General features: G+C 48.7%; 1 protein-coding gene across 6 annotated transcripts in view; it reads left to right on the forward strand.

The window, feature by feature from the left end:
• The window catches only part of HNRNPUL1 (heterogeneous nuclear ribonucleoprotein U like 1), a 35,441-nt gene that overhangs the window by 237 nt on the left and 20,680 nt on the right, over positions 1 to 14,524 (forward strand). Inside the window, exons 1-6 of one of the 6 annotated variants that reach the window (XM_008537606.2) lie at positions 495 to 1,838; positions 5,455 to 5,580; positions 7,659 to 7,815; positions 9,798 to 9,871; positions 11,612 to 11,751; positions 13,422 to 13,521. In XM_008537606.2, the coding sequence (XP_008535828.1) occupies positions 1,544 to 1,838; positions 5,455 to 5,580; positions 7,659 to 7,815; positions 9,798 to 9,871; positions 11,612 to 11,751; positions 13,422 to 13,521 (892 nt within the window). In that variant the 5' untranslated portion in view covers positions 495 to 1,543. Of the gene's footprint in view, positions 1 to 494; positions 1,839 to 5,454; positions 5,581 to 7,658; positions 7,816 to 9,797; positions 9,872 to 11,611; positions 11,752 to 13,421; positions 13,522 to 14,524 lie in introns of those variants that run through there. The other 5 variants (XM_008537607.2, XM_070557864.1, XM_008537608.2 and 2 more) reach the window with 5 other exon arrangements.

The raw sequence follows: 14,524 nt of genomic DNA on the forward strand, positions 1-14,524 counted from the left end.
TTTATCATTGGATGCCCCCTGCCCGTGCGGACCTTAGTGGGCACATCTACTCTGCAGTTTGGTTTATTATCCCCTGTATTGAGGCATCTGACCTGATTCACGGCCATTTGTTTATCCGTGTTGTGTGTGCCTTTGTCTAAATAGAGGTCGTGTGTGGCTTTTGTGGGCTGAAGGTATGGCTCAGAGCGCAGCTGGCGTTTGCGCCATGTATCTCGATTGTGTATCTTACAGAAGTTTTGAGTCTTTTCAGTTAGAGGCGACAGGTGGTGCAGCGTTAGACATTGTGAAACTCTGTGGCGTTTGTATTTAGCAGCGTGAGGCGTAACTACGGACGTGTGTTTTTGAGCTTGTCAGTACAGACGCCAAACAGCCAGATGCACTGAAGAGCCGTTTAGAGGATTTGGGGTAGAGACCCGCGAACTTCTGGAGGTCTTCCCGGAGGGGAAGGCTCTATGGTCGCGTGCAGAGCGCCCATTCCACGTAAGAACCCAACCATAGAGAAGGATGGCCGCGAAGCTCAGATCGTGGAAAGAGGAGCCCTGTGAGCTGTACTATCAAAGGGGAGAGGGTGCGATTTCCTTTACAACTTTTCTCCCGTTGGTAGACTAGCTTCTATTTTCAAACCTGCAGGACTCTCTGAAGTCAAAGGGTTGCTTTTCATAAAGGCAACTGAGTTTTTTTTCCAGATTAAGAATAATTAATCCACTTAATCTTTAATTCGTATACCTCCTACAGCGAAATTTGTGAGGCAGTCCGCTGAAGAATGGCCAATGTGGTTAGCTTTTCCTAAAGCGATTCAACTGTACAGGCTTTAGTGAGATAAAACGATAACTGCGATTGGTGGGCAGATTGTTTTGAAACCGCCCTAACGGCAAGGGGCGGGTCCTTCGTGGATTCATGTCTTTCCGGTTTCTTAGAGGCAACAGCGAAAGGAGGGGGTCGACCGACCCTCCCTTTGATTGGTTCTAGTGGTTTTACCCGCTTGGACGCCTCTAGGGGCGGGAGATCTAGACCAATCAGGATATGTGTTACAGAGACACTAGTTTGATGAAAGGACCGCGCAGGAAAGGCCGTGTGGGGCGCCCATTCTGAGATCTCATCGCTGATTGGTCTAAGTCCTCACTCCTTTCCCTCATTTGATCCTACGGGAGCGGGCGCGCGGGCACTATCCAATCACCGCGCGCTCCGCCTCCTGCGTTTTCCCGCCCACTATTCCGGCCGCGGCATCAACGTAGGCCAACGCTTCCTCTTCGGCTGCTCCTGAGCCCTTTCATTGCCATTCTTTTGAAAGCCGCGCTCTCATTGGCTGGGTCTCTAGGCCCGCGCCCGTTGCCCTCACGAGGTGGCCAATTGGCACCCCTGTTGCATCGCACGGGGCAACCGGGGAGGGGGAGGCGGCGGCGGCGGCCATTTTGAGCCGCCGCCGCCATTGGAGTGGGGGGCCCCCCCCTTTCCCCCTTCGCCTCCTGACAGGAAAGGTTTAAGGGGGACAGAGCCCTGGAAGGCCGGGCCGGGCTCGGGGGCCGCCCCGGGGGCCCGGGCCATGGATGTGCGCCGTCTGAAGGTGAACGAACTTCGCGAGGAGCTGCAGCGCCGCGGCCTGGACACTCGCGGCCTCAAGGCCGAGCTTGCTGAGCGGCTGCAGGCGGCGCTGGAGGCCGAGGAGCCCGACGACGAGCGGGAGCTCGAGGCCGACGACGAACCGGGGCGACCCGGGCACAACAACGAGGAGGTCGAGACCGAGGGGGGCTCCGAGCTGGAGGGGACCGCGCAGCCACCGCCGCCCGGGCTGCAGCCGCACCCGGAGCCTGGCGGCTACTCGGGGCCGGACGGACATTGTGAGAGTGCGCGGGGCGGGGGCCGGGGAGCCCAGAGTCCGGGCCGAGGAAGGGCTGTGGGACGCGGGAGTCCGGCGCCCCAGGTCGGGGAGACGGTCTGAGGATTGGGGGATCCCGCCACCCGCCGCTGAAAAGGATCTGGGGACCAGGGCCTCGGGACGACCGGAGGGTGGATCCTGGCATTCGGTGCAGGGGAGATAGTGGAGTGGGGGCTCCCGGTTTCGGAGATGAGGACGATCTGAGGGGCGTAGAGCCTAGGGCTCGGGGGCCGGAAGCGGTGGTTTGTGGAGCCAAAGAGAGTCGGAAGAACAAGAGATTTTCTATTCAGGGGCAGAGGAGGGTTTTAGAAATGGGGATCCCAGGGTTTGGTACTGGGTGGGCTTGGGGGCTGTGCTAGCCCAGCCTTTGGGCTGGGTGTTGGGAGCCGCGTTTTCGGGCTGGGCAAGGAATGACCGGGTGTCCAGGGCTGAGAGAGTTTTGAGGATGGAGGATCCTGGAGTTTGCTGCAGGATGAGGTACTGGGAATTCTCATATTTGGTACTGGGGTGGCTTGGTGAGATGGGGGTGGTGATGTCTGGCCGGGGTGGGTCTGATGGACTGGGTACTCTGGTGTTTGGCTGGTGAGCGTTTAGGGGATGTGGGAGACCACTATGTGTTTGGACCGTGGGGGACCCACATCTGTCTGAGGATGGCCTGGGGGACTCTGAGATCCAGGGCTGGAAGGCCAGCCCCGAGGGAGGGACAACTTGGGCATTTGGTGCTAGGAAATCTGGGGACCTTCCGGTTGACTTCCAGAGGAAGCATAGGGAACCTTGATGTCTGGAGGCTGGCAGGGGGAGGAAGGATGCTTCACTGGACAAGGGACCTAGAGGACTAGAGCTGGGAAGGCTCTGAGGACAGATAACTCCGTGGCTATTGCTGAATGATCTTGGATTAACAATATAGACTGTTTGGTGAGCAGAGGTAGCTGGGATAGAGCGAGGCAGATAAGTTGGTGGAGTTTGAAGTCGATGGAGATCTGGGGGATAGAGGCTCCTTGTGAGTAGCACAGGAGTGTGTAGCTAGTCTAGCAAATATGGGGGAGGGGAGAGTGTAGAATGTGTAAGGAGAGAAAGAAAACCTGTTGACTTGGCTGGGGGCCTCAAGGTGGAGACCGGGGAGTGTTTCTGGGGCTGGGCGTCTCCAGAGAGGGCTCCTTGGTCCCCAGAAGCAGTTATTTGTGTGCCCAGGGATGGGGGTACCTTAGGGGGTAGCAGAGAATCTCTGCATCAGCCAGAAGGTATGACTTGAACTGAGAGGGGATAGGGTAGGTCTGTGATTGTCTGAAGAGAGGAGACCCTGGTGTGGAAGGGAGTAAATCTGGAGTTACAAAGGGTGGCTTCCTAACAGGACCAGGGAATGGGGATTGGAGAGGGTCAGGAATAAGGAGAAAGTTCTCTGGTGTCCAGGATTTCTGGCATTTCTCTGAAAAGAGGGCACCCTGGGCCATGGGGCTAAGGGAATGAGAACAAGGGGTTCAGGGAAGAGACAAGATTTGGGGTGGGCATTGAGTACTTACTTGTTTGTGAGAGATGGGATCTCCTGGAGGGGAGCAACCTGAGTGTAGATTTGGGGTGGAGAGCAGCCTAGGGATTGTCCAGGACCCAGGTGCTGGGAAGAGTACTTCCTATTGCAGAGACCTGTGAAGGAAGGAGGAGTGGCCCAGCATGCACCTCTAGGGCAGGAAAGACCCTGTCAGGAATGCGTAGGAAAAGGGCCAATGGCCGGAGGTGTCTCTGGAGAGCGAGTTAGGTGCTCCAGAGCAGACTCTAGACTCAGACAGACTTTGTTTCAAACGTGACTCTATGACTTGGGTAAGTCACTTCACCTCTTTGAGCCCTTGTTTCCTTGTGTGTAAAATACGGATAATAGTGCCCCCAGGATTGTTGTGAATGAGATTACATGTGTAAGGGGCTTAGCACTGGGCCTGCCTATTGTTAGGAGATGGATGTTTTAGAGAGTGGACAAGGATCCCAGAATCATAGCTTCTCTAGGCGAAGCTGCCTGATTGGGCACAGGAGAGATTCTTGGGAAGAGAGGTGTGAGGCTTTGTGGGAAGAAGAGCACTGTGCTTGGAGCTTGGAAGAAACAGAATGATTTGAAAGGATCCCCTGTGTTCCAATTAAGGAGCTATTATTTCTTCCCCTCTCTCTTGCCCCCTACAGCAAAATCCTTTGAGCCGCCTTCATGCCACCCTCCAACACTTCCTTCAGCCCCAGTAAACAGACCTGTAGCAAACCATGTAATCTGTTACTTTCCTCCCTTTGGGCTGCACCTAGTTTGTGCTCAGATGTATTTGTCCTCTGAGAAAGGATCCAATCAGTTAGCAGAATAGTCTCTCCTTCCCCGTGGTTCTCCCTCACTGGTCCTGGCACAGCCACTAGTAGGGCCCTAGAGGCACTTAGCAGAGATTGCCCCTAGGGTGGAGAGCCTGCTTGCTGTTCATCCTAGGTTTCCATACTTCTCTCTGGGTTTGGCTGCAAGGTTCTCTTTGAGAGAGTTTCAGGTGTGGTACTCTGGTTTTAGTCCCACCCCTGAGCTTTCACATGTGTTATCCCAACCCCAGGAATGTTCTCTCCATTGTCATCACCAAATTATTGCCTGTGTATCCTTTCTGTCGAGGCGTATTTGTTACTCTCTGGGGCCCTGTCTTAGCTCCTGGTACCTCTTTGTCGCCCTTAACACAATCATAATTACCTTTTTGTGTTTTAAGTATTTGTTTAATATGCGTCTGTCTCACTAAACTGAAGGCTTCAGTAGGACAAGCTTATTCTTAGTTGTATCCCAGGGTCTGGTGTGTAGTATGCACTCTGTGAGTCGTTAATGTTGTTATTGTCACCATCCTTCAGCTGAGCTCCTCATGGATCCACAAGACACCTTCCCACTTAACTCCCAAGTATTTCAGGGCTTATCCCTAATGAGTCTGAAGGCCTCTATTTTCATGATTTCTGTTGTCTTAACAATTCCTTTCCTTCCTCCTCCATTTCCTCTTCAACTGAGATGGTTACCCTTTATCTTTGCAGCTATTGCAGGGTGCAAGAGATTCCTAAAGGGGGTTGGCTGTGCCGGTACGATTAGTGAATTGGGCTGGGCAGAGGACTGGTTTGTGCTCTGAACAGTTTTTAAGGTTGTGACCTGAAGGCAACTTCCTAAGCATTATACCATGTCAGAGAGCAGCTAGGCTGGTGGGGTTTTCAACTGTGCTCCAAGGAGTCCCAGGTGTCTGTAGAATTGCCTGCCGCCCTGGAGTGGGAACTTAGAGGGCAAGGTCAAGCTGGACCCCTTCTCTGACGCTCCCATCTTCTCGCTTCAAGCAGAACAGTTCTGTTTCAGTTGGTTGTGTATGTTGGGATTCTGTAGAACCCAGTCACAGATAGATCTCCAGCCTTTTGAGGGCCAAGAGGATACATCCTCAGGAAGTTGGGTCTGCTGACTGCCCAGATAGGCTTCCATCTCAAGGTGTTGTCACGTCTTTTAGCCGCTGACAGATCCTAAGTGGGGAGGACATCGTGTAGCATAAAAAAGCCACCTCTAATCCCAAGAAGTACACTTCTAACTGGCCATTTTTTATTTTAAGATGTCATGGACAATATTACCAGGCAGAACCAATTCTATGAGGCCCAGGTTATCAAGCAAGAGAACGAGTCAGGCTACGAGAGGAGACCGCTGGAAGTGGAGCAGCAGCAGCAGGCCTATCGCCCAGGTAGGAAAGTGCATGCGGTACATCTCTTTGAGGGAAGTAGAATCTATAGGTGGCTCTTACCCTCTGCATAGAGCCTGTCTTCCCAGACAGACTTTGCATCTTCCTCTTGGCCGGTCTATTTGAGTTTGTCACTCTGGCAAGGCTTTTTTTTTTTTTTGAAAGAAAGAACTTAGTCCCACTCCCAGGTATTGGGAGAGGGGCGTTTTCATGGTATCTGTTTTCACATGTTAGTGTCAACACCCTGGAGAGTTTAGATTTGGAAGCCAGTACTTGAGTCTTATTTAGAATCTTAGAATGTGTAAGCCAGAAAGGATCTTCTGAATCTAGTCTGGTATTTCCCGTGTTCTGAGGAATATTGTTTCAGGAGATATTATTGAGGACTTCTCAAAAAGGGTTCCTTGGCCAAACACATCTGGAAAATAAATGTAGCATATGTCGTGCCACCTCTGGGAGAGTCACTGTGCTTATTAGAACATTAAAGGCTCTAAGGAGTCCTGGATTGAAGAAAACTCTGTGTCACATTGTTTAAACACAAGATTTCCCAAACATGTAAGTATGTCTTTGCAGAACCAAGTTCCCCATAATGTTGATTTGGGAAACACAGACATAATCTAGCTTTCTCCTTCCCATTTTACAGATTGGGGAGGTGGTTTGTCTGATGGCAGAACTGGAGTTAGAACTCAGGAAACTGGCTCCTGGGCCTCTGCTCTTGGTTAATAAGGAGCGTTCCTCACCATTTGTGTCCTACTGTTTGGAAAGCTGAGTCCCACTGTTGAGTAATGACAGAGCAAGAATTGACTCCCAGTCTTGTGCTTCTTTCAATGTGTTGTGGCCCTGGTGCCCTTTCTTAGAGAATCTCCTTGATTCTATCTAATTCCATTCTGGTTCATCCACAAAGTGAAATCCCCAGACATTTCTTGTGCGTGGCTCAGGATTTTAGTGAATGTAGGTTAAACTGCAGATTCGTGTCAGGCTCTGTGAGACTTTTGGGATCGTTTGGCCCAAGGAGAGTATTTTTTGTGCCATTATCAACAGGCATTTATCAGGCCTTCATGTGAGCTCAGTGCTATGCTGGGAACCATGGAGGCTGTCTTCAGATGGGTGAGCCCCATCCCTACCATGGAGAACCAGGAGCTCTATCTGAGAGGCGTGTTCTGCATGCCAAAACTAGGACGTGATCCAGGGTAATCTTGGGTTGAGTGCTGAAATGAGTGGACATGAGTGATCCACAGCACCAAGCATAGATGCTGTGGGAGGAATGAAGCTGGGATGAATCCACGGTTTGTTCTCGGTTAGGTGCTGATTCTTAGAGTCTGCCTGAGACCAGAACTTTCCTGTGGCCCACAACACGTTGTTCCATCTTGACTTCCTCTATATATTATGACTTACTGAGGCTGTCACACCTCTGGGCTGCCTTAAATGCAGACCCTCCCTCCTGGAATGATTCTGGGCTTTGTGGTAGAGTGAATAAAGCCAGTGGAGTTAGCTGCAAGACCACAACGCTCTGTTCAGTTGACCTTCTCCCCTCCCTTGCCAGGCTGAAGAAGCTTTGTAAGAACTGAGGTGGAGAAATTCTTTGGGAGGGAAAATTGGAGAATGTAGGATCATGGAATCTCAGGGTTTAAAAGGATTTTAGAAGTCTTCTAGGGCTCTCTACTACTCTGTACAGGCCAAGGCAGCTGCCAGCTTTCACAGGGCCTTTGGCACAGTAGCCAAAGGCAGCTATTCCACCTTTGGGTAGGCCCTTAGAGAGCTTGTAGGTCCTTCTTTAGTGCTGAAGTCTCCTCTCCCTCCCCATGAAGCCTGAGAGTTATCTGACTGACATCTGTCACCCCATCGACTGCCAGTTCTGATGTGCCTGGTTGGCCGTCCCCGGCCTCCCTTTATCCTCACCCTGTTCTCCAGTACAGCCTTCTTGGTTCCCTCAGCAGGCTTTGGTTAAACCCAGCAAACTGCCTGAGCCCAGCCCTTCGTCATGGTAGTCAGGATCCTGCCAACAGCTCCTGAGGTAAAGGGGACCAGAAAAGTGATGCTGAGGAGTTTTCAAGTGTCTTGACCATCTGGATTTATCCCAACAGTAGAAGTGAAGACAGAGATGAAGCAGGAAGCACCCACCAGCTTTCTCCCACCTGAAGCATCTCAGCTTAAGCCAGACAGACAGCAATTCCAGAGTCGCAAGAGGCCTTATGAAGAAAACCGGGGACGGGGTTACTTCGAGCACCGAGAGGATAGGAGGTAGGTGTCACTCTTTGTTCTGTAGGTCTCTGTCCATAGCCCAGTGCCACTAGAACCTTTGTACTAACCAAGAGGGGCAGAGCAGAGTTCTCCCTTCCCTCACACTCTCCCCGAGTCCTTCCTGCACTCACTACCAGATTTAACTTTGCTAAACTTTTAGTCTTTCTCTCAGTTTTTCCCTTCCCATTACCTGCAGGGTAAAGTCCAACACCTTGCCTTTCATGAGTGAGATGCCATCCTGCCTCTTCAATCCTTTGTCCTACTGCCCTGCAGTCCTGCCTGGTGTCCTATTGTCCTATTCTTAATGGCTGCTTGGTATCCTTCTATTGAAAGAAAGATCTATTTCCTGACCCTTCTACTCATTCATTCATTGTCAGCACTCAGTGCTTTCACAAGATGCCTATCCTTGGGCTGAACACTGGGAACACAGATGATTTGGACAGTGGATTTTTCTTTCTGTTGTTCACAGTATAGGGACTGAGAGAGAGACATACACAAGTAAGCCACAACCCAGTGGCTTACTACTCACCTAGTAGGGTGAGTAGTCAGGGTGCATGTGAGTGTCAGGAGCTCACAGGAGGGCGTGGCCTCTCTGCCCTGGTCATTTCCTTTTTCCCTTTCCTGACAAGACCGCCTACCCCCACCTACTTCACCCCAGCCACAGTCCTGCCCCTCCCACTTTCCCTCCTTCAGCTCCTGTGTGAAGCCTTTTCCAATCTCCAAAACTGGGAATGACCACTCCTTCTCTACTCATCTGGACTGGTGATCTGATGCATTTATTTCTTACTAGGGAATCCATCCTCTAAATAGCTTGTGACTCTCTTTAAGACAGGACCTGTGATACGTGTGTATGTTGACGGATGGTAATTAATCTTTGGATAGTGAACATGATGTAATCTACACAGAAATTGAAATATAGTGATGTACACCTGAAATTTATATAATGTTATAAACCAATGTTACCTCAATAAATAAAAGAGAAAAATGAATGAATCATAAAAAATAACAATAGTAAGATAGAGCCTGTGGCTAAAATTAGGACATGGAACCCACCTCTTACCAGTTTCTCCCACTGCCTACTATAGAGCAGAAGCCTAGACCTACTTGCCAGTGGAGAGCAGGGAAGGAACACGTGCTCTTATCCAGGGCTGGCAGAGAAAGCTCGCTAGGATAGACTTACCGTGTGATGGGCTCTGTGCTAGCCATGGCCTGGCAGGGCCAGAAAGACACTCCACCTGAGGGAAGCCTGCTGCTTGGGGAGTGCCAGCAGCCAGGTGGGCATGGGGTACCTGATCTGGGTGCATGGGGGACTAGGCATCTGGGCTGCCTGAGGCAAGACCCTGGGCGTTAGACCCCATTGTTCTACCCCTCTCCCTTATTCCTATACCTTGGAAACAAACAGTATTTTAGCATAGTCCTTTTTAGTGTTTTGGTAGGAAGATGAATCTCGTTCATAATTTAGGACACTTTTGAAAGTGAGAAAGAGACTGAAAAAATGGGTCATATCAAATCATTTCAGATGTGGAATTTTAGGAAGCCTGGTACATGGACAGATTGTAATTACTGGGGTTTTTCTAAGCTCTTGCACTTTCCCCTTCCTGGCCCAATACCGTTTGGTCTGCCACAGCCTCCCGTCAGTAACAGAGTTCAGTATGGAGGCAGTGCTCAACATGGGAGAGCGTGAATCAGAATCTTGGGGTGTGAGAGAAGAGTCTTTGAAAAAGCTTTCTAAATGATTCTGATGGCCTTCTCTAGCAGAGCATGCCCTGTCTAGTTCCTGTCCCTACCCTAGGAGTTAACAGACATTGCTTTCATTGCAAGGATGTAGGGTCGCAGAGTTCTTTTGCTAACCTCTGTGGGAAGAAATTGAAATCCAGGAGGCAGACTGGAAGCCACTTGTAAAGTCCAGCAGAATCTTCATTTCCCTTCCTCTGTGCTCGTCCAGCCGTTCTCATATGACTTAACCCCTCTTTCTGACACAGGGGCCGCTCTCCTCAGCCTCCTGCTGAAGAGGATGAAGATGACTTTGATGACACCCTGGTTGCCATTGACACATGTGAGTCCTTGGAGTACCTATCTGATTCTGCCTTGCAGTCAGTATTGGGAAGCTATGCCTTGACCTTCACAAGAATGCCTGCCTAGCACCATCCAGAGCCAGTGTTAGTCCAGCCTCTGGAACGAGGCTGCTGGTTTGGAGACAGAATATCTGTTCCCAGCTCTAGCTGTGAGATCCTGGCCAAGTCATTCTACTTCTCTTAGCTTCTCTTCAAGGAGGAGTAATCCTGCACTAATACCTGTGAGAACTTTCAGTGGCACTCATCAGACAATGGATACAAGAGCAATTTGGAAAACCCTGACCACCCTGTACACACAGGGGGTTGTCATCTAATCAGGAAGGGAACCTGAGTGCTGCTAGGGAAACTTAACTCTTTGATGACCAGTTCCCATCAGCTACTCGTGTTCCTGGTGAAACCAATGCCACTTTGTCCTTTGAGGCATTAACCTGGCCCACCCTGCTCTCTGTCCTCCAGCTCAGTTTTCTTTCCACTGGATAAGTGGCTTTCCCCTTGACTGCACATCTAAACCCTCAGAGGAATGATTATAGAGATCCTATCCCTCCCCTCAGACCCCCTAAGACTGAGTGGCGGAGCCTATGAGTCTGAATTTTAGAATGCACCCAGAAGCCCAACAGGTCTGAGAACACCATTATTCAACAGAGCGGAAAGTTAACAGCAGTTCATTCATGTATTTCTTTACGTAGAGCAGTGGCTACATGCTTTGAAAGAGAGAAAGATATCTCGTACATAGCCCCTTCTGTCACAAGATCTCAAAAACAATATACCCAGAGTAAAGCTAAATGTTTTTGGAAGTACTGGGTGGCAGTGGTCTATGGAGCAGTGTCTGATCAGTTGCCAAATGTACAGACTGGTGCTCAGCCTTTAGAGAAAGGAGAGCCTACTGGATGAGTTGGTCAGGAAAAACTTTCTTGGAGGCTTGACTGGCTCCTTGAAGAGTGGGAAGAGTCCGAGCTACTGCATGAGAGTCCTGAGCCCACAGGAGGAGCTGGGAGCCTGTGGTGTACCTGGACAGTGGTACCTGGGTGGCAGGGGTGCATCAGGGTCAAATGTGCAGCTATTGGCAGCAGGAGTCTGGCTCCCAAACTGATACAGTTAGTAGGAGGAGATGGTGGAAGTATATGGTCATGGCGATTAGCCTTTTTGTGAATTCTAAAATTTCTTGACACTGGTGAGGATATGGACTCCCTCTCTAGCAAGTATATATCCCCAAGAAAGGCACTCTGTACAATTTCCAGGTGTTCCCCTGATAGCCATCCTTGGACCCCAGCCAGGTGAAGAACCCCACTTCCTCTGTGGGATGACTGCTTTGATCCTCTGCAGGCCAGTTTGCAGTAGTCCAAAGCCTTTCTACTGGAAGGGAGAATGGTTAGGCAGTGCGGCTGGTTTCTCACGAACCTGCCCTCACAGTGCTCCTAGTTAACACTCTTGGGGAACTTACCTTTGCCTATGCCTGTCCTTCTCTTGGGACCTTTAAAACATCAACCAGGGTCTGGCCCTGTGGCATAGTAGTTGAGTTCGCATGCTCTGCTTTGGCAGCCCAGGGTTTGCAGGTTCGGATCCTGGACGCAGACCTACACTGCTCATCAAACCATGCTGTGGTGGCATCCCACATACCAAATAGAGGAAGATCGGCATACATGTTAGCTCAGGGTGAATCTTCCTCAGCAAAAAATAAAGTAAAATAAAACATCAACTAACTCAGGCTTTTTCCTCCACAGATAACTGCGACCTTCACTTCAAGGTGGCCCGAGACCGAAGTAGTGGCTACCCACTCACAATTGAGGGCTTTGCATACCTGTGGTCAGGAGCCCGTGCCAGCTATGGGGTCAGAAGGGGCCGTGTATGCTTCGAGATGAAGGTAAATGGGAGCAACAGGGGATAGGGACTGAAGACAGACCTGTCCTTTGGAAGAGCCTGTCACCAGTCACCTCAGTCAGAGCCACAATTACAAAAGAGATTTGATTGACCGTAGAGTTTTACATCCAAGCAAAAAAAGTATAATGAACTTTAGAGAACTACACTATTGCTAAATGCTGTGTCAGAAGAGCAGGCCAACCATCCATACTTCATCAAGCAGATTTTTCCTTGGTAGGATCTTTTCCAGACCAACCATTATTATTATACAGCCAACCATTCCAAGGGTGACTTGTTTGTTCTGGGAAAAGGAGTTGTTTGGAAGAAAAGGGAGCTAGAAAGAATGGACTCAGTCATCCCCAGTTAAAAGGCCACGGGGAGAGCAGGGCAAAGAAAAGTTCTGCCATCAGGCCATCCTCTACCATCATCTTTCCGCAGTTCCATGTCAAATTATGTTGATGAAATAACACATGCTCATGTTTAACAAAAGTTCAGGTGGCACACAAGATTATAAAGTAGAAAAGCAGAAGTCATACTCATGTCCTCCCAGGCCCCATCCTGCCCTCCAGAGATAAGTTATATGTTAATTTATTGTGTATCCTTTGTATCTCCAAACTTATTTGTGATCTCTAATATTTATAGAACACTTTGCATGCACTAGATATGGTGCCAGGCTCTTTATACAGGTATCTCCATTAATCTTCACAGTACCATCATGAAACAGGTACTGTTATCCCCATTTTTTGGAGGTGGAAGCGAGGCTGAAGGTTATCATATTTGACTGGCTAGGACATTGTTGATTCTAAGCTGTGCATTGTTTTGTGTGCTACTCATAGAGAAACGTTGCCAATTAAAATGACAGAGTGCTTTCTTATCACAGTAATTCTAAGATATATCCTGCCTTTGGACATGTTAAAACGTGAAAATAGGCATCTGAAAGTCAGTGAAATAGGGTAACTTTCCAAAAACCACGAACTAATATTGATAGATAGGATTACTAGGCAGTCTAACCTCTAATTCAATTAAAGGTTGAGTCAGAAGGCACTTTTATTCTTTCTGCTTCTTTTACTTAATACTTCGACATTTTTCCATACCAGTACATTAGCCCTGTCTCATTCTTTTTAACTGCTGCATCATATTTTGTGGTGTGGGTGTGCCATAATGTGACAGTGCCTTATTGATGGTTTTTTCTACTCTTTTGTTTTAATATAAACAATGCCACACTGAATGTTGTTGTGTGTTTGTGTGTGTATGTTTACACAGACACAGATATGAGTGTATCTGTTGGGTAAACTGAAAGTTGACTTGCTGGGTTATAGAGCATGTGCATTTGCAGTTTTTACGGAGACTGCTAAATTGTCCTCCAAAAACTTTGTGCCAGTTTATCCTTCTACACCAAATTTCATGAGAGTCCTTGTTTCCCCTGCAGCAAGTGTTAAAACTAAAAAATAACTATATTTTGAGATGCCTATCTCTGTACCCCTACACTCTTCTGAGCCCTTCAGACATCCTGGTTTCAGTGCAACAGGCCCTTCAGACCAGCTTAAATGTCTTTTTCCCAGCAGCAAAAGCCATTGCTGTTTTTTAATGCCTATGTGCTTCCCTACTGTATTGCCTCATAACCCACCAGCCTCCAGAGAATCTATTCTGAGCCTTCTTGTTCTCCATCCCCAGATCAATGAGGAAATCTCCGTGAAGCACCTTCCATCCACGGAGCCTGACCCGCACGTTGTCCGTATTGGCTGGTCCCTGGACTCCTGCAGCACTCAGCTAGGTAAGTGGAGGTCAGCCAAGCAGTCTAGAGAATAGGTGATTGCCTCTATCCCTGGATTCTCAAGCTTTCTAAGATTCTCTTCCCAGCGTTGCACTTGGAACAGAACTAGCCTGGGATGGAACAGACACAAGGATCAGGTATATGCCACTGCCCATCTTCAGACCTAAAGATTCAGCGTGAAGGACCACAATCACATAACTTTTCTATGAAAAATTTATCCTTCATCTTTTAGGAGAGGGTCCAAAGTTCTCTTTAGAAAACTGTTCCGTTTCTTAAAAACAAGATCAATTGTCTACTGTCCTCAAACCATTCTGAAAATAAGTTCCTCAAGCCCGATTAAGTTCTGTCTGGGATTTTCTGTCTAGAGCCTGACCCAGAGTAAAAGGGGAAGCAGAGGCCAGTGGAGCCAGGGCTGGTTGGCAGAGAGAGGCAGGGGCTACCCATTGAGAGGTTCTGAATTTTCACAGGACCCCATGCCTCAGTGGAGTCAGAACCAAGTGACTGATTTTGATGACCAGTGCTGAGACCTTCTGCCTTGGTCATATAAACATTCTGATGATGGAAACACTCTGTACTCCTTGTAAAAGTCAACCTATACAGAGAGGGGGGAAAAAGTGGAAATCCTCCCTAAACCTGCAAAATAACAACCCAGCGTTAACATTTTCACCTATTCTTCTGGATGATTGTTTTCTTTGTGTATCTCAAACTGGGTCACACTTTGCGGACTATTTTGTAGCCTTCTTTCTTTTTCCTACTTAATATATGGTGGGCATATTTTTGTAAATAAATACAGCTTTTGACTACCACATAGTCTTCCATTTTGTAGTTGTGTCACTTATTTATAAATGTTTTGTAGACCATTTAAGTTAATTGCAATTTTTTGCTGCTAGACACTTGAGCTATCCTTGTGTGTAATTGGTCTGACTGTTCACTTAAGACTGGTCCGTAAAAGTAGAAATGCTACGTCAAAAGGAGTATGCAGTTTTCATTTTGATATGTATTA

The sequence above is a fragment of the Equus przewalskii genome, chromosome 9 (assembly GCF_037783145.1).
Source record: "Equus przewalskii isolate Varuska chromosome 9, EquPr2, whole genome shotgun sequence".
Taxonomy (NCBI): Eukaryota; Metazoa; Chordata; class Mammalia; order Perissodactyla; family Equidae; genus Equus; species Equus przewalskii.